The 27,933-nt window shown below is 35.5% G+C and overlaps 3 protein-coding genes across 4 annotated transcripts; 1 reads left to right on the forward strand and 2 right to left on the reverse strand.

Annotated features, from left to right (window-relative positions):
* Positions 1-334: 334 nt before the first annotated feature.
* On the reverse strand, positions 335-3,143 carry LOC132164202 (uncharacterized). The gene is made up of 3 exons (XM_059574639.1): positions 2,870-3,143; positions 2,637-2,740; positions 335-601 (listed from the first exon to the last, which is right to left on the reverse strand). Exons 1-3 carry the CDS (start codon positions 3,037-3,039, stop codon positions 570-572), a joined length of 306 nt encoding a protein of 101 aa, XP_059430622.1. The 5' UTR covers positions 3,040-3,143; the 3' UTR covers positions 335-569.
* Positions 3,144-3,788: 645 nt separating this feature from the next.
* On the reverse strand, positions 3,789-8,652 carry LOC132164483 (probable 2-carboxy-D-arabinitol-1-phosphatase). 2 transcript variants are annotated; one of them, XM_059575003.1, is made up of 9 exons: positions 8,209-8,652; positions 7,893-7,998; positions 7,536-7,752; positions 7,329-7,447; positions 5,744-5,836; positions 4,938-4,991; positions 4,830-4,865; positions 4,543-4,650; positions 3,789-4,317 (listed from the first exon to the last, which is right to left on the reverse strand). In XM_059575003.1, the coding sequence occupies exons 1-9, from the start codon at positions 8,556-8,558 to the stop codon at positions 3,943-3,945; spliced, it is 1,458 nt and encodes a 485-aa protein (XP_059430986.1). In that variant the 5' UTR covers positions 8,559-8,652; the 3' UTR covers positions 3,789-3,942. The 2 variants fall into 2 exon arrangements, with proteins under 2 accessions (XP_059430986.1, XP_059430985.1); XM_059575002.1 differs by having other exon boundaries at positions 4,767-4,865; positions 8,209-8,650.
* Positions 8,653-15,439: 6,787 nt separating this feature from the next.
* On the forward strand, positions 15,440-27,156 carry LOC132164037 (nucleobase-ascorbate transporter 12). The gene is made up of 10 exons (XM_059574442.1): positions 15,440-16,144; positions 16,473-16,570; positions 16,667-16,837; positions 18,051-18,151; positions 22,705-22,840; positions 23,014-23,064; positions 23,193-23,480; positions 24,230-24,464; positions 25,606-25,892; positions 26,491-27,156. The coding sequence occupies exons 1-10, from the start codon at positions 15,628-15,630 to the stop codon at positions 26,710-26,712; spliced, it is 2,106 nt and encodes a 701-aa protein (XP_059430425.1). The 5' UTR covers positions 15,440-15,627; the 3' UTR covers positions 26,713-27,156.
* The last annotated feature ends 777 nt before the right edge of the window (positions 27,157-27,933 follow it).

Below are 27,933 nucleotides of genomic sequence, written 5' to 3' on the forward strand. Positions count from 1 at the left end.
GACAAACTTCTCTTAAAAGAAATGGCAAGAGTTTTGTAAGTATATGATAGAAAATATCCTCCCCTCAACTCTGGAACACAATCTGGATCTAACATTAGCCAATTTTATCCCTACAGAGAGCATATTAGTGTCTTCTACATAAAACAATTACCAAATTAGCTTCTAGAAACCAAAAGATGACTTTTTATTAATTTCCTTATTGAAACTACCTGGAAAGAGATGCATCATTTTTTAATGGTTTGCTTAACTCAATCATTGCCAGCATAACCATTGTACATTATTGTTACTGCTTCTACATCCAAATATTTTTGCAAATGATTCATGAGGTAATAGCTGAAAACAACAGGAAAACATAGATTGACTCATCAAAATTAAATCAAATTTATCATATAGCAAAGTAGGAGAATTTCAGGAAATAGCTCAAGGGTTGCTATTGTAGTAAAAGAAAGGCAAAAATCATGTTCAACAATTAAGCCTGGAAGACCTGAACTCCAACTTTTTCCACAAAACTACTAATCAGCCAACAACAAGAAGTAGAACAAACTCTTGATCTTTCCATCCACTTGGTACTAGATGGGACTGAGATAGTTTGCAAATCTACCTGTCATCAACAGAGGGCAGAAAACAAATGTTACAAATTTTCTTTTCAGAGTAACAATAATAACTTTTCAACAAACCTGAAAATACAAATATTCCTTTCAACAGAGGGCAGATAAAACAAGTTTAATGCTACATATTCCTTTCCATTTGAAGGGAGAGGGGGAACGAGGAAAAAATGAAAACGTTGGCTATGTTTGTTAACCTTCTCAAGCGCACTTTTCTCAAAACATTGAACAAACGATTCACTTTTCAAAAATCAAAACACAAAATACTTTTTAAAAAACAAAATACAAAACACTTTTCAAAAAATAAAACACAACAAACTTTTTAGATAACTTATCACTCTTCTTATAGGAATAATTTGAGAAAACATGCGCTAATTTTTTTAGTGTGAAGGATGATTTATTACTTCCAAAAAAAATAAAACAATAAAAAAAATAGAGAGTGGCCGCGCCTACACTCTCTTTTTTCATTTTTTTATTAGTAAAAAGGTCAGCTTCCACACCTTAAAAAAAAAAAAAAAAAAACTATTGTTACACACGTAGTGTTTGTTTCTATGAAAACACAAAATACTTTTCAAAAAGCTTACCAAACAATTTTCTTAAATGGACCTTATAGGCAACAATTTCTAAATATGAACCCACCGAACATAGTTTCAAAACTTTAACAAACATAGCTCATTTCACTGAAAGTTTTTACCCCGTTAAATTCCTAGATTTCACCCTTTTTCATCTTTGCTCCTGTTCAGACAATGTTTCTTCAGGTTCCATTTTTTTATGCCCCCTTAAATAAAGACATTCAACTTCATTTGTTTGTTTTTTTCTCTCTCTCTTTTTCTTAGCCTAAAAGACTACCACCCTTAATGTAACAATTTAGTAACAATTTGTTCTGACATGTTCTTTTATCATAGATTGTTCTAGGGCTGAGTAAATTATCGACTAACCGACTTTCGACCGATTTCGACTGACACCGGCCGTTACCGACTAGATGGAGGATGGTAGGCGGCATGATTTTTTTTATTCCAAATTTTTCGGTTCGGTAGGCGGAAGAGGTTTTTTAACCGAACCGACTATACCGACCGACTTTACCGACAAATTTGCCACTTTTCCACATACCGACATTACCGAAACCGACTTTCCCGACTTCTGACCGACACCGACTTTACCGACCGCATTCGGTTCGAAATGCGAAATAAATAAAATTTGGCGGAATAAGTCGGTGAAATAACCGACTTTACCGACATTGTCGGTTCGAAAGGCGAAAATAAAATTTTTCTACCAAAACCGACATTACCGACCGACGCTTAGCCCTAGATTGTTCTAAAGATCACTAATACATGGCGTCATGCTGTATTCACTTTTGTGCTATCCATATGTTCTCTTATCATAGATTGTTCTAAAGACCACCAATACATGGCATCGTGTTACATTAACTTTTGTGCTATCTGATTGTCAAGGTCTTTATTGATAAATTTTCTTACTTCACCAGCTTTCCATGACCCAATGGCTATAGGTTCTTTGACGTGTACAAGGAGAAGAGAAAAAGAAAATTGCACTGGCATCCTTCTCAAGATTTCATTCGACATTTTTAAGCACTTCCTTTTCTTTCCCACATATCAATGGAGGATCACATGGTTGGCAAAAGAAATGATAAATTATGGATCAAACATTGTCAACACAGCCAAATAAATTCCAATGCTTATCACAACTAATTATATTACATGCCTCATACATCACTGATCCGCCTGAAAGATTAACATTATTCATTATTGTAATTGACCTCTCACAGAATGTGCACCACTCTCTAGTATGTAATTGTGCATCAATCTAGCTCTACTAAGACCTGATTGCACGCTACAATACCCACCACCAAAACAGTTTTCAGCATTCTGCCCACCGAAAAAGGTTGCAGAACTCAATAGTATAAGTCACAATGAAACAATTTGAGGAGAGGAAAACAGAGGAAAAGCTCCAGCGTCCTTTGGACTCTACCAGTAATTGCAATATATGTATTAGAGAGAAGGGAGAGCGAGTTACCTTCGGCGGAGGGGCTAACTTCGCTGGAGAGCTTGGAGACGAGGCAAGCGGAAGCGATTGCGGCGTGGACGGGTTGAAGAGAGCACAATTCTCGTCGGACCAACCTTTTTTAACCCGATCAAAATTCAAAACCGAAGTAGATATAAGCATCGGATCACACACACAGAGATTTAAATTTCTAAGAAATGTGAATTTTTAACAACGAAGAAGAAGAAGAAGCAGAAATGTGATACCTTAGAAGAGGAGGAGGGGAAATTGGAGACCGACGAGGCACCAAATTGGACGGACGCAATGGCACTGAGAATCTTCTGGGCGCTGAAAAGGAAGAAGAAGAAGAAGAATTCTTCGATGCTCTGCACAAAGCGTACACTAGTCTGGATCTTCCGGCCACCGAAGCTGCCATTTTTGTTTCTTTCTTGCTCAGTCTCGAGTCGAATCGAACCCTAAAACCTCTGCAAAACCCACCACCAGATGTGCCCGCTGAAATGAAATGGTCTTGCTGGAATAGACTGGGCCGACCGCGTTAATATCCAGGCCCATCTGATTGTTTGGGATGAATTCAATTGGATCTCAGCTTCTCGTAGGCAAAGTAAAAGTGTCTAGTAGTACTTATAAAAATAAAAATAAAAGTTTCTAGTAGTTTGAGATGAACGATTATCACTATTTTTTTTTTTGTCTCCAAAAAGTAGCTCAATCGACTGAAGTTTCATGGAGTGGAGATCACTAATTCGAATTCCCATCCCCCTCTTGTGCGAACATGTCAAAAAAAAATCACTATTTTTTTTTTTTTTTTGCTTTTGTTTGTATATTTTTTCTGTTTTTTTTTTTTTTTTTGTAATTGCGGTTCAGTCAATAGGTGATTTCCATCCAATTTAACAGAAAAATGCTAATGGGGTAACATAAGTTCTGCATAATTTGAGGAGGTCGATTGTTATTTTTTAAAGTTTTAATGGGTATTTACAAATAGGGTGACAGTTCAAAAACCAAAAAAAAAAAAAAAAGCAGATTAAAGCAGATTAAACATTATATGAACCCCAAAACTGCAGCACCCATAAAATCTTCAAGGAAAAAGATTTACTTTTTTGACTGGTCGTTTGGCCTTTGAACCTTCAAAGAAGTCATGTTAAATAAAGAATGGGATACTAACTGGCGTGTTGGAAATTCAGAAGTTCATTTCCTCTGATTTACATTATGATTACAACCACCTTGATACAGTGATACACTGATACTCCTATACTTGGGAATGGAAATATAATTCTTTCCGAGTTAATTTAACAAGTATATATACATATATATACATTTACAGTTAAAAGTTTTCATCATCCACAATCGATCTCGTGATGGGTATTGACCATCTCCCCAAATGGGCAGTGTAATTTATGCACCGGATAACACCCCGTCCAGTAGGTCCATCCGGGAAGTCGATAACGCTGATGCTCCCTGCATCAAGATGAAATGATCCCATCCAATCTTTAGTCAAATTTAGGCAGTGCCCCATCAATGCTATGTGAATTGCAGGGTGGCCGACTACGACAACTATCTTTTCTGGCTCGGCGTCGTCGGATAGTTCACTCAATAGTGACTGCCAAGCCTTCTCAGACTGATGCCATATTGTTGATGTGATTCTATCATCATATTCATTTAACCAACCAGACTTAAGACCAGAAACCTCAGTTGCATCCTGAGAATAACATACACAGAAGCATAGATAAGTTCATATATGCATATGCATGTAAAAACTGCAGTCCATTTCACATAAGTTCATGCCATTGGTCACTTACTAGCATGAATATATAAACAATCTAGTTTAGTCATAGTTTCCCTAACATGATTTTCATATTGTCTTAGTTTGCAACCTTTAACAACCAAACAAGAACTAGAGAACTTCAAGGTTAAGATCTCTTACCCTATTTGATTGCTGAAGGATGCTCTCAACATCAAGGTACTCAATCTGCTTCATCTCCAGATAGCGTGGCACACAATCAGCACCCAAGCAATCTGCAGCTTCTTGTACCTACAATCAATAAGGCTAGCTGGAGTAAAAATAGAAAGGCCACCTCTTAAGAGACAATTAAGAGAGAGAGAGCATTTTGCAACATCCTGACTCAACAGCATAAAGAATGAACATACTCTGGAGATAGCCATGGCCGTCTCAGTACAAGCTTTCATAGGACTGCTAATTAGAGAACTCACTTTCAAATCAAGGAGTAGCTCTGCAGTTTTCTGGGACTGTCATTTGCCACTGAAGAAAATCAGATAATGATTTTTTAACCTGTTGTGCGCATGGTATAGACGTTGTACCTGTATAATCCCGAGCATGTTCATTGGTAAATCCCCAGAATTAGATACACTAGCCTGTTCAACATCGAAGGCAATAATATCTGTCAATGACATTCATAAAAGAAGATACAAAACCAAGTGGATGCAGACGTATGATGGAGAATGTCAGACAATTCAAGAATATTAGTACATGTTAGTTAAAGTCAATATCTAGTATATGTTAGTTAAAGTCTTATTCTCAATTAAAACTTCTAAATTAAAATGCAAACTTTGAAACACCCCACACCCCTCCTCAAATTTTTGTTTATCCTTCCAAATTTATCATTAAAAAAAACTTGATTTTTTTTTATAAGTTAGTAAATATATATGGGATTACCATTTCAACATTTTCTTGGGACATGTTTCCTTGATTGTGATTGGAAACGAAGATTGAGAGACTTTTATTATATTGTTGGTAGTTGCCTACCAATATGCAAAAAAGAAGAAAAAACAACAATATTCTTCAATTCATTTAAATCCGATGAAATTAATTATGTTGAATGCTGTCTCTAGCAAAATTGAGACTGAACCATTTACTTTTAAACTATGTAATCGTGACAACTTTCATAATTTTTCTTAATACTTTTCAAAATCACGGTCACTTTTTTATTTCTTTCTAGGCAAAATCATAGTTTCAATTTCTTTTTAGTATTTTTTTAATCACTTCCTTCTTTTAGGTTTATTATCATTGCAGCTTAAGGTTTTTGTAATCTTTTCATTTTTTTTATTAACACTAATTTTGTGGATTTCAGAAAATTAGTGAACACTTTTTGGCCAATCCTTCTTACTTCTGTACTACTTTGTGTAGCTCCATGACAGACGAGTATGATCCGCTCACTTGCTTTCCTGCCTCCAGAAGCAGCAATGGGTGAATTTGGGGTCTGCATTAATAGTTCAATACCATTTAAAGGACAGCATAACCTGTTACACAACCTATATAACATTGAGATTGTGGCACCACATAAACAACTTGAATTAAAAAAAAAAAAGAAAAAAGAAAAGGATTTCATTTGCAAGTGGCATGGTAATCTTCAGAAATTCATATATCCAGCAAATATTAAAACTCCAATAATGATGTACAGAATATAAAAGCTTCGAGATAAAAATATTCAGTCCCAGAAAAGAGCAGTGCCTAAAAAATTTACCATCTGGGTTCAAGTCATTTGAAAAAGGCTTCTTCAACTTTGATACTTCTATTGAAGAATAACATACTTGACCATGAACTTCAGCAGCTCGTATCTAACTAAGTCTCCATTATATAAAATTTCCAAGTCAACACTTTCCTAAAACTAATAACCTAATGTTTCTCAATATGGAATTACTAAATGCATTTGAGCCTTCAAAGCGAGCAATAAGAGAATCCAATTGAGTCTACTCACTCTAGGCCGTGTGTCCATGCAACACAGGTTAAATCAGTATATAGCAGCAGAATCCTTAAAACTTAAAAGCGAAATGGAATAAAATCACTTGGATTGTGGAAAACCTAAGACGAATGAGTTTCAAGAGATAAAAATACTAGTATACAGCCTCTTCAAGTTCATATAATATGTCACAAAACCCAAATTACAACTAAAATTACCAAAAATAGTAATCTGTTCTGGGGTCTTTGCAATGTCAAATCGAAATACATTTGATGATTAACTTTTTTATACAAGCACAATCCCATAGAAACCTCAAATAGATGGCTTATAACTGTCCACTTACCTCTTTATAGAATATTTGATTGTGTCACTTATCAGATTATGCATGTATGAATAAGCAAAGATACTTATACAAGAGCTCAAGATCACAAGTCGATAAATATGCAGAACAGAATTCAAAATTTTAAATCAAAGCACAAAGCTTATGTCTTCATCCAAACACACGGATTATCAAACCATATTATTTTGGTTGAAGCACCATCTGGGTGGTATGAATTATGATAGTTGTTTCAGTTGTAGCTGCATCTGAGTAATATTTCCCTAACTAAGTTTTGCATAAGCAAAAGCAGTATTTCAAATGGACTGGAATTAACTTTTGTGAGTGACTTGGTTTTCCAAATGATAAACAAGTAAGAGAGAGAGAGGGAGAGAGAGAGAGAGAGAGAGAGAGCTCCTTGAAGTGATAATCAAATAGAGTTCAGAACAAATAAGCCTTCCAATGGAACAAGTGCAATTGGCAATTATGCCCTAAAAATGGCATCCATTCAACTATTTTGGTTCAAAAAATGCTGATTTTGGGTCTTTACACCCTTCACTGGCTCAGACCTAGAAGCAGCATTACCTACATTTTATTGACACTATCTTCAACATGATAGTACTAGCAAATAACATATACATACACACACATATATATAGTTTCCCATTAATTTCTATCAATGAAGGTGTCATATACCTGATTTAAACGATTTAGACAAATTAATGGTGACCCACCCTCAGGTCGCGGGGTAAGATCCAGCACACTAACACCGCAATTGCTCTGAAGTAAAATCCTAAAATACTCTGTTCCCAAACCTGCTCTTTGGAAAAAGAGAGAAACTTTATTCAAAATCACACCTTGCACATGTCGACATAAAGTTACAGAAGATGAAGGAAATAGTACCAATCGCTGTTGCAACGAGAGCCTGATTAACAGCATTGTGGGCAACCACAAGAACAGACTTGCTTTCATGGGCTAGTATTTTATCCCAACAGCTTCTAGCACGCGCCCACAACTCTCTCACTGGATAATGACCATCTATGTTGAAATTCGCAGCATCTAACTGCCATTGCCGAAAAGCTGCCCCAAACTTTGCTTTTCCCTCATGCTTCAAGAGGCCCTACATTCCACCAATAAACTCAGCAACCATAATGCAGTATCTAAATTCACCCAATTTTCAAAGCAAATTCAACCAAAACTAAAATAATAATAAAATAAAATATAATATAAATAAAAATAAATAAATAAATAAAAACTAACTTGGAATGAGTACAAGTCGATTTCTCTCAAATCAGAGTCAGTAATCAGCTCGTCCTCGCGAGCCCCCCAAATGATCTCAGCCGTTCTTTTCGATCGTATCAAGGGGCTGAAACAAAAGCCCACATTTGTTAAAGTATTGATTAAATAACTAAATTTACCACTTCCTATAATCTTAACCGACAATTGATGATTTAACATGTTAAGGGATAAACGGAGTTTCACAAAAAAGGCATTCAATTAAATTACTTTTGGCTTTATTGCTGGTTTGCGCAAGAAATGGTAGCGAAATATGATTTGAGCAGCAACAAAAGTGAACCTGGAGAAGCAGACATCGAAGGCGTCGTCGATGAGCATCTGGCGCGAGGTATCGGCCTGAGCCTCACCCTTCTTGGTGAGGACCGAGAAGTCGGAGCTGCCTTGGATCCGACCCTCCTCGTTCCACGTGCTCTGGCCATGCCTCACCAGGACCACCCTCTTCGCGGCCTTTATCGGGGGGAATGGAGCCGAAGCGTACAGCTCCGAGCCCAGCTCTCTCTCTCGGACGGTGGAGGAGTATCGGATTGTGAAGCTAGGGCTCCGTCTGGTAGTGGAGGGGAAGAAGCTAGGGTTACAGTTGAGGAGGAGGAGACGGTTGTGGAGGACGAGAGGGTGTCCGATCGAAATCATTTGGAAGTATCTTTGGCTTGAGGTGTTTGTTGGAGCTTTCGAGTGTTAACGGTTTTGTATGGTTACCGTTGTGTCTAATCCTCAGAGAGGAGGAGACGGTGAGGAAATGCCACGTGCTAAGACGCACTTGATAAAACTTAGGTTAAATACTTTTCACCTTGAGTTCAAAAACAGTCTAAATGGTACTTGATTTAAACGAAAATATCAACTTAATACCTCTGTTAGGTTTTAATAGCCCAAATTAAAGGAATGTCAAATATTATCACAGAAAAATCCCACATGTCCTAAAAAAAATTAAAAAATAAAACTAAACTTTAAAAAAATTAAAAACTTCATGGGGTGACCGGCCATCCCATTTTGGCCAATAAGGGTGGCCGACCACCCCCAAGGCCAGTCTAGGGGTGGCTTCGACCTTCCCCATGGCCAATGGGAGTGGCCGGCCGCCCCCAAAGGCCTTGGGGGTGGCTCTGGTATGCCATGAATTTTTCAATTTTTTTTTTTTTAATTTGGTTTTTTTATTATTATTTTTAATTTTTATGACACGTGTCATTTTTATATGATACATGTGTGACGGAACTTAACGGAAGTATTAAGTTTGTCTTTTCCCATAAGTCAAATACCATTTATGACAGTTTTTGAACCCTAGGTAGAAAAAAACAAAAAAAAACAAAAAAAAAAAACTGTAAACCCAAGTACTAATAAAGTATTTAACCGAAATTCCAAGATAATTATTAAAGAATAATGGATTTTACTATGAACTCATTATTTTATTGAAATTCCAAAATAGTTATCAAGAAGAAGAGATTTTACTATGTAAACATTAAATTAATGAAAAATTAAGAGTTATCTTATTTTAAGATATTCAAAGGAAGAAATTGAATTTGATATGAAAACATTTCATAAATTATTGAAAAATTCAAAGTTATCTTCTTGTTCTTGGCCAGAGTAATTATTAGGCAAGATGAATCAAGTTGAGATTTTATAACAAGTGCTCGGTGGCACATAATAGAGTAGTTAATAAAAGTTTTAATTGATATAAGTTAAGAGAAATTTTGAGGTGTCATGGTTTTTAAGGATTTGGTTGAAATAATTCCCTATTGAATTAATGAAATTTTTTATTTTCATTGCCCTGGATTTACTTGTGAGTTTAAAAATCCCAATAAGTGGTTTTCTTTAAAGATAGAGAGAGATGTTTAGGAGGTAACTTGTTGATTTAACACAGCTGAGCACAGATTTCCTAATGCAAAGTAGAGAAATGTTAAATTTACCAAATTTTACTCTTTAAAGTTAATTTTTAAGTGAGGTGTTATTTGGAAACCAATTTTGAAGAAAAAAAATGTAGTAATTATAGCATTTTTCGAAAAGAAAACGGTAAACACAAATTCAAAGGAAACAGTCGGCCTTGCTCAGACCGTACACTTATAGAGATGAGAAACATTGTTTCCTACAAAAGGCACCAACTGATGATACCAATTTTACAAAGTCGGATCCGGCAACGGGTACTTGCAAAACAAGAAAAGAACTATCAGAATAACGCCGATTCGGGTTTTTTATTTGAGGCTGCCTAATCAATTTTGGGACTTTCAGGAGAACAAATCTTTACTTCAATTGGGCCTTCGGTTTTGGGCCCTAGCCTATACAACAATCCTTCTCCCGTCCTTTATATTTATAGATTCAATGGTAATTTTACAAAATAAGTGGACCGAAGAGAGACAGCAGCATACAAACATTCATTTATCATTATATATAAGTGGCAGAAATGAGGAAATTAAAAAAAGGAACAAAAAAGGTTACCTCCGCAATGTTGTATTTTATTTCATTTTTGAGTGGGCTGCATAGTCATTGTGATATTTGGGTCCATAATAAACTGGACCAATTCTATAAGCACTTGAGGAAGTCATGTACGCTCACCCTACATATATAATGAAGTTAGCCCATTAGACTTCATTAGGTCATCAGAATAATTAGGGTTGAGAGACTAATGCCCTCTACACACAGAACATTACAGGACAAAGAGAGGAAGATGACATACTCATTTTCAAACAAAGAAGGTACGTTTACCTTCTTTTCATTATTGTTCACATGCTATAGAGTATAGAGTAAGATAAATTTATTTAGTGAAATTCTACCAAACAACTCATTCTAAGCATCCATAATCCACATATTCCAGCCCCTGTGGACACGCTAGCGTAATAGAGACGGCAGTGTCGTTTTACACCGAACTTTCAGACACATCGCTTTCGTCTTCAAACGGCTAGTTGGTGTTTTTGCCATTTTGGTAAATGTACAAAAAAACCTGAAGCCAAAGTTAACGGTTGCTTTCCCAAATGGGGTTATCTGCTTTGGTACGCACAACTGAATCCAGCTTGCAAAACCTAGCTTCTTCCTTTAAACATCCATCGTTTTATCAATTTTGCTTCATTTGTGGAGAGCTGGATGGTCCTGGAATTTGTCTATTTGTATAAGTTTCGCATGAAATTTAGAGGGTGTGTTTGGCACAGGAGTTGAAAAATAAAGTGGACTGAAATTGTAGTAGATTTGATTGATGTGAGAAAAAAAAAATATTTTGTATGAAAAATTGAAAAAATTTATTTTGTAGTGATATTTTTTTTTACTTGAATAGTAATAAAAATTATTGATGTGATATAAAAAATAAAAATATTAGGGTTGATTTTGAGTGAGAGATGTTTTTTTGGGTCTGGTACACTCCTTTGGTAAACAGAGCCTAAGGGGGCATGTCTTATCGATTAAGGGTATTCATATTGAGCTCTTCAAAATTTCTTTAAATTTAATTCTAAAAATCTACTTTCATTGATTTAGTTAGTTACTTTAGAAAGAACATTAAAAAATAAACAACTTTTATTTTTGGGCTCTTTGTATTTAAAGAGCATGAAAGCATAACGCTTAATTTAACGTTGAGCGAAGAATTTGTTATATGACATATTTTGTGAGTTTTGTTAAAATTTTAAAGAAAAGCCAAACTAAATAGTTCAATGTAAATGCTTTAAGAGTAATGTTATGATTTCTCTTAGTATTTTTATGATCCTACCTGGATATTGTTTTATTAAAAAACATAAAAAACTTACCACACTAGTCCCTTATATTTTTTTTTAGGAAACAATAACCATATAGGATTAGGAAAACTCCAAAAAGAATAGTAACATTTCTCATGTTTTAGACTATCACTTCAAGACCTATTTCTTACGCTTTGTAATTATTTTTGCACTGTTATAGTTTGTTTTAGGTTTGTTGTTAGGGAGCCCGCCCCTCTTTCGGTTTTAGGATCGTCCATTCTCTCTTCATTTCGAATCAGGAAAGAGAAATATTTCTCTCATGTAACCCTTTTCGTTAATCAATTAAAAAATAAAAATAAAAAACTATCGCTTCAAGTTTTCCACGATGGCATGTAGGGTCCAAATGTACAGAAAGAAGGAGGTCGACAAATGGTTAAGCGGCGGCTAACGATGGAGGAGACACTATGGAAGAGCTTTTAAGAACGAGAGAGAGGGGCATGGCCGCATGGGAATGTGTTGCACTTATAGTGCATTACATGCTTAATTGTGTGATCTTATTGGTCGTGATGGAAGAGTGCCTCAATACCCATTGATATATATCAAATCAACCTTTCAAAAAAAAAAAAATTATATATATCAAATCATACTTTATCTTTTTCACCGAAATCCTTGTTATGGGTCATGTCACTCCCATAGTTCCTGGACCCATCTAGTCACATTAGTTGTTTTGTTATCTTATTTTGATGTGCTGTATAGCATATGTTTTGCTATCAACGTCTTTATTATTATTATTATTATTATTATTTTTTTTTTTTGAATAAAAGTCTTTTTTATTAATTGGATAAACATTGATGGATTAAAATCCTTTGTTTTTTTAGTCTCTAAGAAATAGTTTAATTGGTTAGAATCACATCTCTTAAAGTAAATGTCACTAGTTCGAATTCGTCATCCACTTTCCTTATACTTTTGCGAACGTGTAAAAAAAAAAAAAAAATACAATTATCTTATTGTAATAGGTAAAGAGTTTTGGGTAATTTAAAAACCCTCTTAAAACAAAACGGTAATACTATATACTATATCATTATTTTTGTTATGCTTACATGACTATTTATTTGTTAATGTATATTACGTGTATTTTTTGTTTTTGATTTTAAAAAATTGTTCACATAAATGTAAAAATTTATCATATATTTTTAAGATTGTTTTGTAAAGACAAGCAAAAGGGAGTCAATTCTATCATGACTTGGTGTAATACCCCATTTTACCGTTTTCAATAGAAATTTAACACATCAAATAAAACATTAAATGCAATAGGCATAAAAACATTGCATCTTTAATTTCAATCAATCTTATGGACTTTTTTATTCATTCTAACCCAATGCCCACCACCTTCCACCAAACCTCACATCCCACCTTCGAGCCACCGACACCAAGTCTCCAAAATTAATTAAGATGGTGGTTTCGATGGTTTTATGGTGGTTTTGTTAATGAGTATTTTGTCAATGAAGTACTTTGTTAAGAAATAAAAAATTATTTGACGTGAAAAGTTATATTATTTTTTGGTATTTTAAGCTAAAATATCTATTTTCTATTAGAGAGTATAAAACACTAAATTTACGCCACGCCTTGATTCAACTTGTTCTGGTTAAAAAAAAAAAAAAAAAAAAAAAAAAAAAATTGATTACCAAAGTCATTATCAATGACATCCAAAAGTCAGCCTTTTACAGTCATTATCATATGCCAAAAGCTTGTTTTGAGGGCAAGGCTTAATACAATTCACACCTCAAAAAAAAAAAAAAAAATCCAATGCTTTTGGCAATTTCCCGCGAGCTTTCCTTTCATGAGTAGGCCCACGTTTATTTATTTATTTATTTATTTACTATCAATTTGGCTGGATACCTCTTTTACATTTTGAAAAATATTGTACCTGCCTATCCAACGGTAAGAAAGACCATTCGTCCATGCCCTATAAAATAACATCAACAACTTGCTTGATAGATGACTGCTAGGTGTCTCACTGATTTTTTTTAAAATCATTTTCAAATGATGTAATAAGTACTATTTTTCTTAAAATATTTTTTAAAAAAGAGAATAAAGTTTTTCTTAAGAAAAAAAATACTTGTCACATATTTGAAAAGAATTTTAAAAAGAATTCTTTAAAATGTCTAGCATTATCCTTCTTGATAACTCTTTTGAGATTTTGTTTGATTTCAATTTTTTTTTTATCGTGTTTTTAAAATTAAATTTTAATTCCTTCATTTTTTTTTCTTTTATATTTATCATTTTATTACCTTATTCAAAACTGATTTAAGTGACATAAAAGCGGTTTTGCCATATTATATGTCCACATGTTAAAAAATTAATTTTTATTATATAATAAAACTAACCAAAATAAAACAAATGAGAGGGTGCGCCACCCCCCTCCACCCTTGCAATGGGAGTCTACCCCTCTAGTGGGGGTGGAGTGGTGGTGCACAACCAACTTCTTTGCGCGGTAACCCTTTTACTGAGTCTGCTCTCTCCTTTCCCCTTCTTGCAAAATTTTTATCATGCAGCGTGTGACGTGGCAAAACTACAGAGCATTCTCAGCCGACTCTCTATAAGAGAGTCTGTTCCCTAAATTTAAGAAATGTCCAAAAAATCGCAAAAAAATTTCACAGCAGACTCCCTAAATAAATCCTAAACATTAAGATTGCTACAATGGAACCCAATGTTTTGGGTTCCACTATTGCAATCCTTGTGATTATTTTATATATATATATATATTATCTCTTTTTTCATGCCTCACAATTCTCTCTTATATCTCATCTCATATATATAATATAATTAAAAATATATATATATATATATTTTAATGATATAAGGAATTATTAAGGGAAGCTATTGTGATGTATTTTGACATAAGGAAGCAAAAAGTAGTTTAGATTATTAAATGTAGGAAAAATGATGAGAAAGCTACTGGGAATGTTTAGAGAGAATGTCCTTCTATGATTATTTTACTATGTGGATTGCTACAATTGAACCCAATATCTGTAGCAATCTTAATGTATAAGGAAGCTGCTGTAGATGCGTTTTTGTGATTTTTTTGAAGTTTTTTTTGTATAGAAAAATGAATCAACTTTAAAATAGCTGCTGAAAATGCTCTTACGTGACATTAATGGAGACAGTGCCAACTAATCAGATTTGGATAGAAGTAATGAAATAAAAAAGTTGAAAAACCTAAAGAGATAAAAGTGCATTTAAAAAAACTCTAGGAATAAATTAAAATTCTGGAAAAGCTCAACAAGTTATAATCAAACTTCCCAAATATTAAAAGTAAAAAGTAGACAGGCTAAAAACAGGTCAACCAGGCTAGAACGTATTTCAAAGGGCAAGTGTATTGTCTTTATAATGAATAAATAAAAAATTAATATTGAGTAGAATAAAATCAAACATTCTATTAAAAAAAAAAATTAGTTATATTTACACACTACACCATTCTTCTTCTTTAAACAATATAGATTTTTTTATGAACTTTATTCTAGAAAAAAGGTAAAGGCTTGGAAGAAACGAATTTATAGTACTGAAATGTTTTTTTTTTTTCAAAAGAAAAAATATATATTTTTGACAAAATCCAACATTAGATTCTCTTTAGATTTTCTTTAAAATAGTTTATATTGGTTTGTCTCTTCCATGAAAAAAAAAAAAAAAAAAATTAACAATTTAACAGCGACCTAAATCATCGACATCCAATTATTTTGGAAAAGCCAGGAAGACATTAATTAATTTCAAAAAACAAAAATAGAAAGTAAACTAAATAAATAAATAAAACGCGGTTTTAGCTCCTCCGGCCACCACTACATTTGTTGTGTACCGTTTGGCTTTTACTCTCACTCTCTCTCTGCACTCACTCTCACACCCCAACTCTCTCTCTCTCTCTCTCTCTAGGTTGTGGAAAATCTTGGGGCTTCATTTGTTGGACTTTGTGCACCAACTCGAAGCTGTAACGGGGGAGATCAGATCTGTGGTCGCATTGTTGAACTATGCGATAGATACTGCTGGTTTTTGTTGTCAAAATGTCGAACTCCGACCCGAAAACCCGAGAACGTCCGGGTCCGTGGCCGCCGGTGCCGGAGTCCTCGGCAATGCCGCCTTCTTCGTGGGCCAAGCGGACTGGGTTCCGGCCAAAGTTCTCCGGGGAGACCAATGCGAGCGATTCCGGCCAGGTTGTGGCTCCTTCGCTTCCACCTCCACCGCCGCAGCCAAAGGCCAGAGAGCCCGACGCGGCGCAGCCGGATCTCGAAGCGGGTCGGGCTCGGGCCGTGAACGGTGAGCGGGAGAGCGAGAAGGTTCTTCCGACGCTGCCGCAGACGGATAAGGATCGGACGGTAAAGAAACGGAGGGACTCGGATGGGCCGCCGAAGAGCTCGGGCCAGAACGGGCAGGCCCAAGGCGGGCCCACGGACCAGGCGTCGCGGAGGCCGGTCAGGAGTGAGGAAGTGGTTGATGTGTTGCCACCGATTGTGGATGATGATGATTTTGTGGGTAGGCATGCGCATATGAAGTATGAGCTCAGAGATAGCCCTGGTCTTGGTGAGTCTTCCACTTGTTTGTTTAATGGTCTGCTCTACTATATTCGATATTCAAAGATGAAATGTGTTCTTTTTTTTAATTTATTACAATTTTTTTTGGGGGTGTGTTTGATGTATTGCCAACAACTCCCCGCTTATTGTCGTAATTCGATATTTTGAGAGAAAAGAAGTGATTTTTATATAATTTATGGATAATTCTAAAACGAATTATCTTTTTATTGGTGGTTGTTACAAGTTGTTGAAGTAGACGGAAAAAAATGATTTTATTTATTTATTTCGGGTGTATGGATATTTTGTAATGGCTTATGTTTGTTTCTACAAATTTTCAGTTCCCATTGGTCTATATGGGTTCCAGCATTATATTTCGATGTTGGGTTCGTTGATTCTCATTCCGCTGGTAATTGTTCCCGCTATGGGTGGAACTTATGTGAGTAGTTACAACTTCCATAATATTTGTTTGTTTAGTAAGAAAAGTAAAAGTATTTTGTGGGTTGCTTGGTCTGATTGGATTTAGTGGTTTTAGGAGGATACTGCAAATGTGGTATCAACGGTGCTCTTTGTGTCGGGAGTGACCACACTTCTGCATACGTCGTTTGGGTCAAGGTTGCCCTTGATACAGGGTCCATCGTTTGTTTTCCTGGCTCCTGTGTTGGCAATAATCAACTCCCCAGAGTTTCAAGGACTGAATGGAAATGTAAGCTCATCTTATCATGCTTTGGTGTAGTTAAATATAGAATTTCATGGCTGTCCTTTTGTGTTTGTCACCATTTAGTACCATTATATTGTCTAGCTATATACACACGCACACATATACGCATACAAAGGATATAGAATAACTTACTGATGGCTACAGCATTAAGCTTGCTTGTATTCTGCTATGTCACAGATGTTGTTTGCTCTGCTTGTTTCTTATTGTATGGAGGAGAGTCTCAAGAGCTGCAGCTGCTAATTATAATTAGTCTGTTTGCATACGTCTAGTTATCTGTTTAAATCGTAGCGTTTTTAGAGCCTGATGGTGCAAATTGGATGTTTCTAGATCTGTTGGTAACTCTCAAGAGGGTTTAATGACTGAACAAGAACAAAGATAAATTATTTTTTTATCTCAATCAATTACAAGGCTGTTCTCCATAACAAAAAGAAAATAGTAGCCGGTTTAGAGAATCTCTGTTTCTTTCTCTCTTGGTGAATCAATCATATTTACCAACTATTTAAGACCATCTACATGGTCAAACACGAAAAGTGTTTACACACACACACACACAAAAAAAGCTGAAAAGTGTTATTAACTAATGAAATGGTCATCAAACTTTTCCCAACTTCTTTGTTTAGCATTTATTTAGATGGTATAAGCTAATTAGTAAGAGAAATTCTATAAATCACATTTTTATTACACAATTATCTCACAATGTTGACTTATCAGTCTCAACCAACCCTAAGATTATTATTATTATTATTATTATTTTTAACTAAGACTAATCCAATTGTTGGTTACGACTGTCACGTCAGCATTATATGGTAGTTGTAGGATAAAAATGTGGTATCTAGCATTACTCAATCAATAATGCTCAAGTTGTTACAAATGCTATGTGACTATCTCTAGTTAACTATCTAATAATTGTGCCTCACAATTCGTCTTCTGCTCCAGGATACCATGTTAGTATTTAGTAACCCGTCACCTGTGATCTATAAACACACAATTATATGGGCATGCTTAGTTGTAGTACATTTAGCAGCCTAACTATCAAAAATCCTCTTTACCTTTACATTTATTTTTCAATTCAATTTCTTTTTGTCAAAATTTTTCTACATGCTAGTCCTTTATTTTCACTAAAATGATCTTAATTTAGAGCAAGCACTTTTACTCTGTTGAATTTTTGAAAGACTTGAGAGAGTCATTTAACATGCAGAAATTTAAGCATATTATGAAGGAGCTACAGGGCGCTATAATCATAGCTTCAGCTTTCCAAGCAATACTTGGATATAGTGGACTTATGTCTGTATTAGTGAGGTATGATTCCGGCGTCTTTATAGCTTTTGACCTTTGATAATTCATTGTTAGCAAATGCTTGCCATTCCATTTACGAAGCAAGAATCAGTAACTGATGGAAGCTTGAAGGGGCATTAGGATAAGTTGCTTTAATTGTATTGATGAACTAATTGCTTAAAGTTATGATTTGTTTGTTGGTCCCTGTTTCTGATATTTTGGTATATTCATAGAATCAATTATGTTGATCACACATGAACTTAAAATATGAGGGATAGTTTCCATTGGGATCTAAGGTTATAGTTTTACCCATTCACTCTTGGTTTAATGGCTATAAATGTCCATTTGTGAGTTGTGCAAACTGCAATGTATGTTGAATTGGAGATTATGTTTACCTGACAAGGTTGCAAAATGGGTGCTTCTCCATTTTGCATACACTCATCCTAGCAAGACATTTTTCAATTAAGGAATCCTTTTGACTTGGTTTTGTGGGTCGTTGACCCATGTTTGAATGTGGTACTTCCAATGTAATGTAGTCTTTGAGTAACTTGTGTGCTTTGTGAAGATTAGGGTTTATCAAAAGAAAGGAAAAGTTATCTCTCTACCTCTCATAGTTCAATTATATAAATTGTAAAATGATACAATAGACTAGTGTTCCCCTTAGATTATACTTTGTTATCATAATGCCATCCATCTCATATTCTCAGTCCCTTTCAAATTGGAGCATACATATCATATAAGTCCAACTTGGAACAAATAAATTCTTACTGACTACAATCCAAAGACTTTGTATTAGAGGAGATATGAATAGCGGCTTCATTATCACAAAATGTTGCTACCCTGTTAACTCACTAAAGGCATGATTACTTTCCCTATAGTTGACTTTTGCGCTGGATTGTGCTTCTACCGTCTGTTTCTTACGCTCCTATGTGGTGAAATTACTTTTTGAAAATGAATAATACCCAGAAGTAGTCTTCTATATGAAGGAGAGCTTGTCCAATCAACATCAGTGGAGCCTTCTATTCTAAGATGCCCATTCAGCCTATACATTGGTTCAAGACTTGGGGTTCGCTTAAGATAATGGATGATACGGTTAACAACATCTTAATGTGGAATTCTAGGAGCTTCTAAGGACATACTTGCAACATTGACTGCATATGAGATATCTAGTCTAGTAATTGGAGGGTAAGTCAACTTTTCAACTAGTCAATGATTTCTTCCAGGGTCTTCAAATAATTTCTCATCCTTCACAAATTTGTGATTCCGGTTCATGGGAACATCAATGAGTTGGGATAAATCAGTTCTCCCAACAAATCAATTAAAACATATCCTGTGAGATAAACTAATACCCTTTTTAGACTGAGCGGCTCTAATACCAAGAAAGTATCAAAGTTTGTTTAAGTCTTTGGTTTGAAACATGTGTAGCAAAAACCATTTCTACCTGGATACAATATCATGCATTTGGTAATTGTTTAAGTTGTATAGAGCTTTTTATATAAGTAATTGAAATATCATTAAAAGTGAATAGTGCATTCAGGTACATATGGACTATACAGGAGAAACACCTAATTAGAAGAAGAAAAAAAAAAAAAACAAGAAAATCATGAAAACTAAGCAACAAAGGAGCTACAAATGGAATTGTATAAAGATAAAAGAGTAAAAAAGAAAAGAAAAAAAGACTCAAGCTTCACCAACGTTCTCTCATGTTTCTTGAAACTTATGTTGTTTCTTTCGCTCCAATGACACCACAAGAGGCAATAAGGCATTCTTAACTTGCTGACACTATCTTGATACTCCCCTTGAGCAATAAATCTAGGTAGTTGATCTATGTAGACTTCCTCTACGAAGTTACCATGAAGGAAAACATTTTTAACATCCAACTACAACAAAGGCCAGTCCGGATTAGTGGAAAGAGAAATACACCCATATAGAAGAGGTCTTGGCCACGGGTGAAAGTCTCATTATAATCAATACTGTAGGGTTGTGTGTATCGTTTAGCAACCAACTGTGCCTTCAAAGGCTCAATTGAGCCATCCAAATTATATTTAATATTGTACACCCGTTTGCATCCAATTGATTGCTTACTAGAAAATAAACAAGATCTCAAGTCATTATGGTGGAGAGCTTCAATTCCATTTCCATAGCTTTCTTTCAATCCAGATAAGATAATGCATCCTTTACTATCTCGGGAATAGAAATAGAAAAGAACTGAGAGGTAAACTAGAAGGAAAAAAGTTTGGGGTACTACAACCTTTATTACAAGCTCCTTACAAACTAACGTGACAATATATGTTGCACTTACCATGTCTGACCTAGATTCAACCACAACCCTAACCCTCTTTTCCACATAGCCCCATATTCAACCACATTAACTCAATGCTCACAAGCTGTGGGTCTCTAAAGGTAGCAATGGAGGAGGTGGTGAAGTGGTTGGCATCATTGGTGCTGGTGCCATGTCAGGGGCTTGTAGTAAAAGCTATAGTAGCCCTAGCAACGCTCAAACTGAAAAAGGCGGAAGATAAAGAATGGGAAAGATACAGTGATTAATAGGATGTTTAGTGTCACAAGAGCATGTACCTTTTTGAAGAGCAATAGACAGATTTTGATGCAACGGGTGATCTTAGATCCACACATGGTAAGGAAGATGGTGGCAAAGGAATTGGAAGAGAAGATGGAGCATGGTTGGCGATGATGGTAAAGCTTTGATACCATGTTAAGATTAGGGTTTATCAAAAGGGGGCAAAGTTACCTCTCTTCCCCTCACAGTTGAATTATATAGATCGTAAAAATGATACCATAGACTAGTATACTTTATAGAGTATTTTTTTTTTTTCAAAGTAAAGCAAATTCATCAAAACCAAAGGGGCGTAACCTAAGTACATAGTAAGTATATAAGAGAAAAACACCCAACAAGATCAAGAACGAGGAAAGAGAGTGCAAAATCTACAAATCTAGAGATATTGAGAAGGTCGTTAACAGAAAATCACTCAATGAGTGATTTAAGAAAACAAATTTGTAGCTTTGAACTCATCTTCTCACTAACTTTTAAACTTCGAGCATTCTTTTTTCTTTTCTTTCCAAATGCACTGCATTAAACCAGGCTCTATGGTTTTGGATCTTCCAAATCATTCCCGCAGGAGGTCCGGACCTACTTTTTTTCTGATCCTTCAATAAAAGGATTCATTCTCTTCATAAAAAATAGGAGGCAGGTTATGCTATGTCACATTCTCACATGCTTATAGGGATTAAGTCTGTGTAGTTAAAGCAAGGTTAGTAGATTGTGAAATAAACTATAACATCTATATTTCTTGTGATTAAAGGGGATCAAGTCTTCCTGTTGTTAAAAAGAGTGTAGGTGAGAGTGGTATAAATGACTGACTTAAAATCTGCATGCTAACTTAAAAGCCCATTCAATATTGATAAGTTACAATAGAAACCTGCATCTATGGATCTCATGAACATTGGGCTAGTATTGTTTCACTTGTTATGCTTAGGGTTTGAGTTAATAATTTACGTGGATAAATTAAGGCTTTGACTTCTTACATTTTTGGATTAGGCCTCCCGTTGGTTAGTTGGCTTGGTTAACTTGTAGGCAAAAAATGCTTCTACTTCATTTGATGTATTGTGGCTTTATTAAGTGGTTTATTTTTGGTTTGATTTAGTGTGCAAAATGAGGGTGCCCAAGAGCCCATGTGGGATATTAGGATCATAACATACCACCACACTCCGCATTCTACGTATGCGGCAGCCAATCTATCGTTATTGATCCAGTACAAACACTTTCTCTTTTGGTGGCTCCACTTATTTTTCAGTATTCAATTACGTAATGTTATGCCCATATATAGTACCAAGACATTTTAATCCAACTTATAGGTCGTCCCCTCTGTGACTTGACCACAAAGTCGCAACCTATTTGATCCCTTAGTTGATGAACTGCATCTGGTTCAATACTTGACGTGATGGCTGGTTGTAATACCAAATGATACAAACACTGGGTAGAGCTCATTTCTTGAAAACTGATTGGAAGTGGACGGTGCCGAAGAGCTTATAAATTTAACCATGTGGAACACTATGGTCATAACAATTTGGTTTGAAGACAAAATGGGGAACTTTCTGTGCTGTGAACAGTGATCAGACTAGTGTTTGGCATTTTAGAAGCTATCTGATGGATGGGTAGTTTGGGATTTTGAGGTCTGAATTTTCAGGGAAAGATGTGAACCTAATTCATGTACTGGTTTACTGGAATTGGACTAAATCATTAAATAAGAAACTATTTTCTGATGTGGGAAAATGTAGATAATTATTTTCTGAATTTTCCATAGCTTTACTGTTGTAAAGTTTTAGAGAAACATAAATTTTCAAAATTTTCACTTGAATCTGTTTGAGTCATTACTGTGCATTTAGCACTTACATGATGTTAGACTAAAGCATAGAGCATGAATGCTGGTTTTACAAATGCAGTATCTTTCTTTGTTGAGTGCAAAACATAATGTTCTAAATTGTTGCATCTAAGTGTTAGATGTTTTGTACTATACACCCAATAACTAAACCTCAGTTCATTTGCCTTTTCTTTTCAGGTTGATCAATCCAGTTGTTGTGTCCCCAACTATTGCTGCTGTTGGACTTTCTTTTTTTAGCTATGGTTTCCCACTAGTTGGTACCTGTCTTGAGATTGGATCGGTGCAGATATTACTAGTTATTATTTTTTCTCTTGTAAGTATGGTGAAGCTACTGTAGATATGTATTCAATTATAGGAGTTTTATTCCTTTTGTAATATCATCTTAGTTTAATTCATCTTGCTATAAATGTTATAATGTCTGACTTTTCTTTGTAATTGGATTGTGTGCCAGAAACATCTAATTTGTTGTTTCCCTACTCTCTGCAGTATCTTCGTAAGGTATCTGTTTTTGGTCATCGTGTATTTCTAATATATGCGGTAAGTTAGAATTACATTTTTATTCTGTCCTCTTTCCAATTGTTCCAATTGTTGATAACAAGTGTGTTTGAAATAATACTGCACATGTCGCTTCTAATGTAATGTGGTTATTCTTACTTGATTGTCAGGTTCCATTGGGCCTGGCAATAACATGGGCAGCTGCTTTCCTTCTAACTGAAGCTGGAGTCTATAATTACAAAGGCTGTGATGCAAATGTACCTGCCTCAAACATAATATCTGATAACTGCAGAAAGCATGTCTCAAGGATGAAGCATTGCCGAGTTGATACTTCTCAAGCATTAAAGTCTTCCCCATGGTTCAGATTTCCTTATCCATTACAATGGGGTACTCCTGTCTTCCACTGGAAAATGGCTCTAGTTATGTGTATGGTGTCTATTATCTCATCAGTGGATTCGGTTAGTTTCCTGTCGTTTTTCATGACTTACACTTCTCTTGGAGATTTACATTTTCCTTTTAAATTTAATCTTCTTTTCAATTTTCTCTGTTAGTTCACAGCTAAAACATCTTGTGGGGATTCATAATTTATATATCATTCTATAACATACTAATAAGTAATTATAAATGTGAGATCCTCAACTTTCCATATGGTAAGTGGTGTTTACTTTTCTATATAGATAAGGTGTATAGCAAATGACCTGGCTTTGGTATTGGGCTCTGATCTACCTACTACGGGTAGATAGATCAGAGCCCTTATATTGCCCTTGTACACAATTTTGTGTCCTTAAAAATCTCATTAACGCCGACTTTGGGACTACGCTAGTAAGGATGCCATCTTTATTGACTTATTTTGAATTTTAAACTTAGTTAATCAATGGACAGTGAAACTAATGTTATTACAGAACCAGTCCTTAGTTTGCAATGTTTTTCAGTCAGCTCTACATGTTCTGCAGAATCCTTGGAAATTTTTAGGCTAGTTGAACAGATTTTTATGTTGTTTTACTGTTATAAAATCACCTTGAATATCGCATTGATGTCTGAATAAGTCAAACACATCATATTTAGTTCCTCAAGAATGATAAATGAATGCTTGTATTATTTTTTATTCATTGTTACATTTTGTTGTATAAATCTGCTCATATGATGTGCCATGCAGACTTATATGGTTGGTCTGATTCTGATTTTGATTTGTTTTTGAACTTCTTAGATTGGATCATACCATGCATCTTCATTGTTGGTGGCATCAAGACCTCCAACCCCAGGGGTTCTTAGTCGAGGGATTGGTCTGGAAGGTCTTTCCAGTGTCTTGGCTGGTCTTTGGGGTACAGGAACAGGGTCCACCACTCTAACTGAAAATGTACACACTATTGCTGTGACCAAAATGGGAAGCCGCAGAGCGGTTGTGTTTGGTGCATGCTTTCTGATAGCCTTATCCCTTGTAGGTGAGAATCTGTTTTCTGTTTCCAAATTTTTTTAACAAGAACATATTAACTAAATACAAAATCTTTTGCCATTGTTCGTCAATTATGCGATAGATATGTTCACCATAGCATATCAACTGTAAGCTGTATATGCACAGATTGGTAACTACAATGACACTTTTGTTTCTTTGGGTGCATTGTTAGAAGACCTAATGGAATTCTACTGGTCTCTTGGATGAATCTTTTGCCACCCATTTGGGTGTCCTCTGAACATTTCTCTGCAATTTTTCAGTCACCAATTGTATATGCCATATTTCTTTGGCCTGCTTTTGTCTTTCCAATGATATTGCAGTTTGTGTTCTTTCTGCTGTTAACCAAATCACAACTTGAGTTTGTCTAAATTAATAATCAGGTCCTGACATATCTTGTCTAGCTTTAGCATAATATACGTGCATATTGGTTAGTTCTAGATTGAGAAGTTCAGAATGGGCCTAAGGCAGGTTTGCGTCATAACCTGTGTGTCTGGTGGTTCTTTGTGTTAATGGTGCTTATGCGTCTTTAAGTTGAATGAAAGTGATTATAGGGAACTGAATTTTAAGTTATGACTACAACTCAACCCAGATTGCCATGGGTTAATTAGCCTTTTGAGCTGATGAAACAAACAAGGGCTAGTTTGAGGTTAATGTCAAAGTACCCAAAGCAGTGGAGGTGCAAAAGTGCCACATTCACTTTGAATACCACAAAGTATGATTTGCTAAGTCGCACACACTGCCAAATGTTGTGCAAGAGATGTCTTGCCAAATTAACATGTTGGATTCTGACGTTGGCTGTATATACCAAATTGGTATACTTTTATCATCATGCTTGCAAACCATTCATTAAGCAGTCAAAGTTCTTTTATTTAGTTTTTGGAAGAAGAGGAGGAGATGAGGGTGTGGGTTTGTTGGGATTTAAATTTACAGGTCAAGTAACTTTGAGACTCTACTACTTAAACAATGTGTAGATACAGGTGGTATGTAGGGACACAACATTTCGGTCTTATTATAATGAAATTATCATTAATTGAAGTTTAAAACAAGCTGCAGCATAAAGCTCATTCTTTTGTGTGTTATTCCCTAAAATTTATTATGTACTTACCTAAAAACGTTTTTGCCTTGCACAGGTAAAGTTGGAGGATTTATAGCGTCAATTCCCGAAGTCATGGTGGCTGCGTTATTGTGCTTCATGTGGGCAATGCTTACGGCATTAGGCTTGTCAAATCTACGCTATAGTGAGGCTGGAAGCTCTCGGAATATTATCATAGTCGGATTATCTTTGTTTTTTTCTCTTTCAATACCTGCCTACTTTCAGCAATATGGCATCTCTCCAAATACCAACTTCTCTGTCCCAAGTTATTTTCAGCCTTACACTGTGGCATCTCATGGGCCGTTCCGCAGCAAATATGGAGGGGTATGCTTCTCTATGACCTTTTTGTATAAGAAAATGTTTCTTATTCAGTCAATCTCGTTTATTCTTTTAGCCTGATGAAAAGATCATTCCAATTGAATGATAGCAAAAAATGCTGGGTAATGCGATAATAATTGCCCCTAATCCGCCCACATTATTATTACGGGTGTGTCTGGGGTAGACAATAACTGTATTTTGTCTTGCCTTGTCCTACCTCTTTACCCTAACAAAACATGAGGTGGCAAGAAGTTGGAAATTAGCCTCTTTTGCTTGGGAAGCTGCCTGGATCTAATTGGACCAACTAATAAATTGGTTCTTATCAATTTAACTGCTTGGCAATCTTTCTGGAGTTAGTCGTGAGTATTCTATCTGGCGGCTGTTACCTTTTATCCTTTGCAAATTTATATGGCTAAATAGATATGAGGAGCTAGCTGCACAATACATTTGCGCAGCCCTAGCGGAAAACTGAAAAATATAGGACCCACCCTATATCTAGTACTATTACAGATGTATCTCACAAATGCAAACTTTTGACTTTGCTGGCATTTTACAGGTACTATTGCTAACATCTATATAACGTGTTAATATCGTTTATGCGCAGTTGAACTATGTCCTGAACACATTACTGTCATTACACATGGTGATTGCATTCCTTGTTGCTGTTATTCTGGACAATACCGTTCCAGGTAGTCGGCAAGAACGTGGGGTGTATGTTTGGTCTGAGCCAGACGCTGCAAGGAGGGAACCTGCTGTCACCAAGGACTATGAGTTGCCCTTCAGAGTCGGTCGGGTTTTTAGATGGGTGAAATGGGTTGGACTTTGAGAGGCAAGGTTTTTTGGTTGGTGTTGGTAACTGTCACATTGTCAAGCTCTCATGCAGTTCATCATCAGGGAATGGTTATATACTGCTTTGTGATTCTAAAAGTGACTCCCTTGGGCTGCTCGTGTGGTAAAAAAAGTACCATTCTGAAATCTGATTTTCCTCCACGGTGAGACTTATTGGGACTATAGGTCTTATAGAGATATTTTTGTACATTTCAGGATCCAGAGGGATCAGTTTGTGTTGTAATTTTAGCTCATAAACAATGTATCTAGTTTTGAGTCATTGAGAATATCCAGTTGGGACTCTTTTTTCTCAAATTGGAGCTAGCTTTGAGAATCCAACCCGTTCATGTATATGATTTTTTGTTTTTTGTTTTTTGTGGTGCCCCTGCGTCTGCTTTAGTGACTGTTGGATTAATTCTTAATGGAAATGAGATGCGGTTCATTTTGAAAGTGTCCATAGAGCATGCATGTATTTTCTTCTACAATATGCAAATGTGATTTTTTTTTTTTTTTATTTGTTGATCTTTAGCTTGCACTGCGTTGAGGTTGGGATGTGATTTTCTTTACAAGTGTTATTTTTCAGGCAAAATCACTCCAAGTCCCCATTTTTCTTTCATAACTCCCCTCCCAGAGGCCCTAAACCCCATTCTACCCAAACACACTACTCAAAACATCAACTTTTTATGTCAAAATTGTCCTCTTTTCACTAAATCCTAACCCCTTATATCCAAGCATTTCCAAAACTTCACTAATTCTATAACGACAAAACGACAATCAAATACAGACTCAAGGAAATTAGGGAGTGGAAATAGAGGATGAAAAACCATACCTTCAAAGTCTCTTATTCGCTAATGGTATACTATTAATTATTAGAATATTAATTAAATAATTAAATTTATATATTTTTTATAATTTTAAATTTGTAGGATAATAGTATTTAAAATGGTATTAAAGCAAATGTACCAAGTTCGAGACTATGATCCTTTTCATTTTAAGTTGGCATTGTGTTGACGGAATCTAGGGCCGTTTTGGTCATGCCACCATGGGGTGGATATTCCCTTCCCTAAATATTGGGAAGGTTAGTGTGGGAAGTCACCTAGTGAAACTGGAGATCAATTGTGGCGGGTTCCATCAAAATGTAGATGCACCTTGGAGGTGAATTAGCATCGACGGCTAGCCTGGTTGTTGAGCCATTTTCCTGTCTTGGGTCTTTCTGGTG

Source organism: Corylus avellana, chromosome ca10 (assembly GCF_901000735.1).
Source record: "Corylus avellana chromosome ca10, CavTom2PMs-1.0".
In the NCBI taxonomy this organism is placed as follows: Eukaryota; Viridiplantae; Streptophyta; class Magnoliopsida; order Fagales; family Betulaceae; genus Corylus; species Corylus avellana.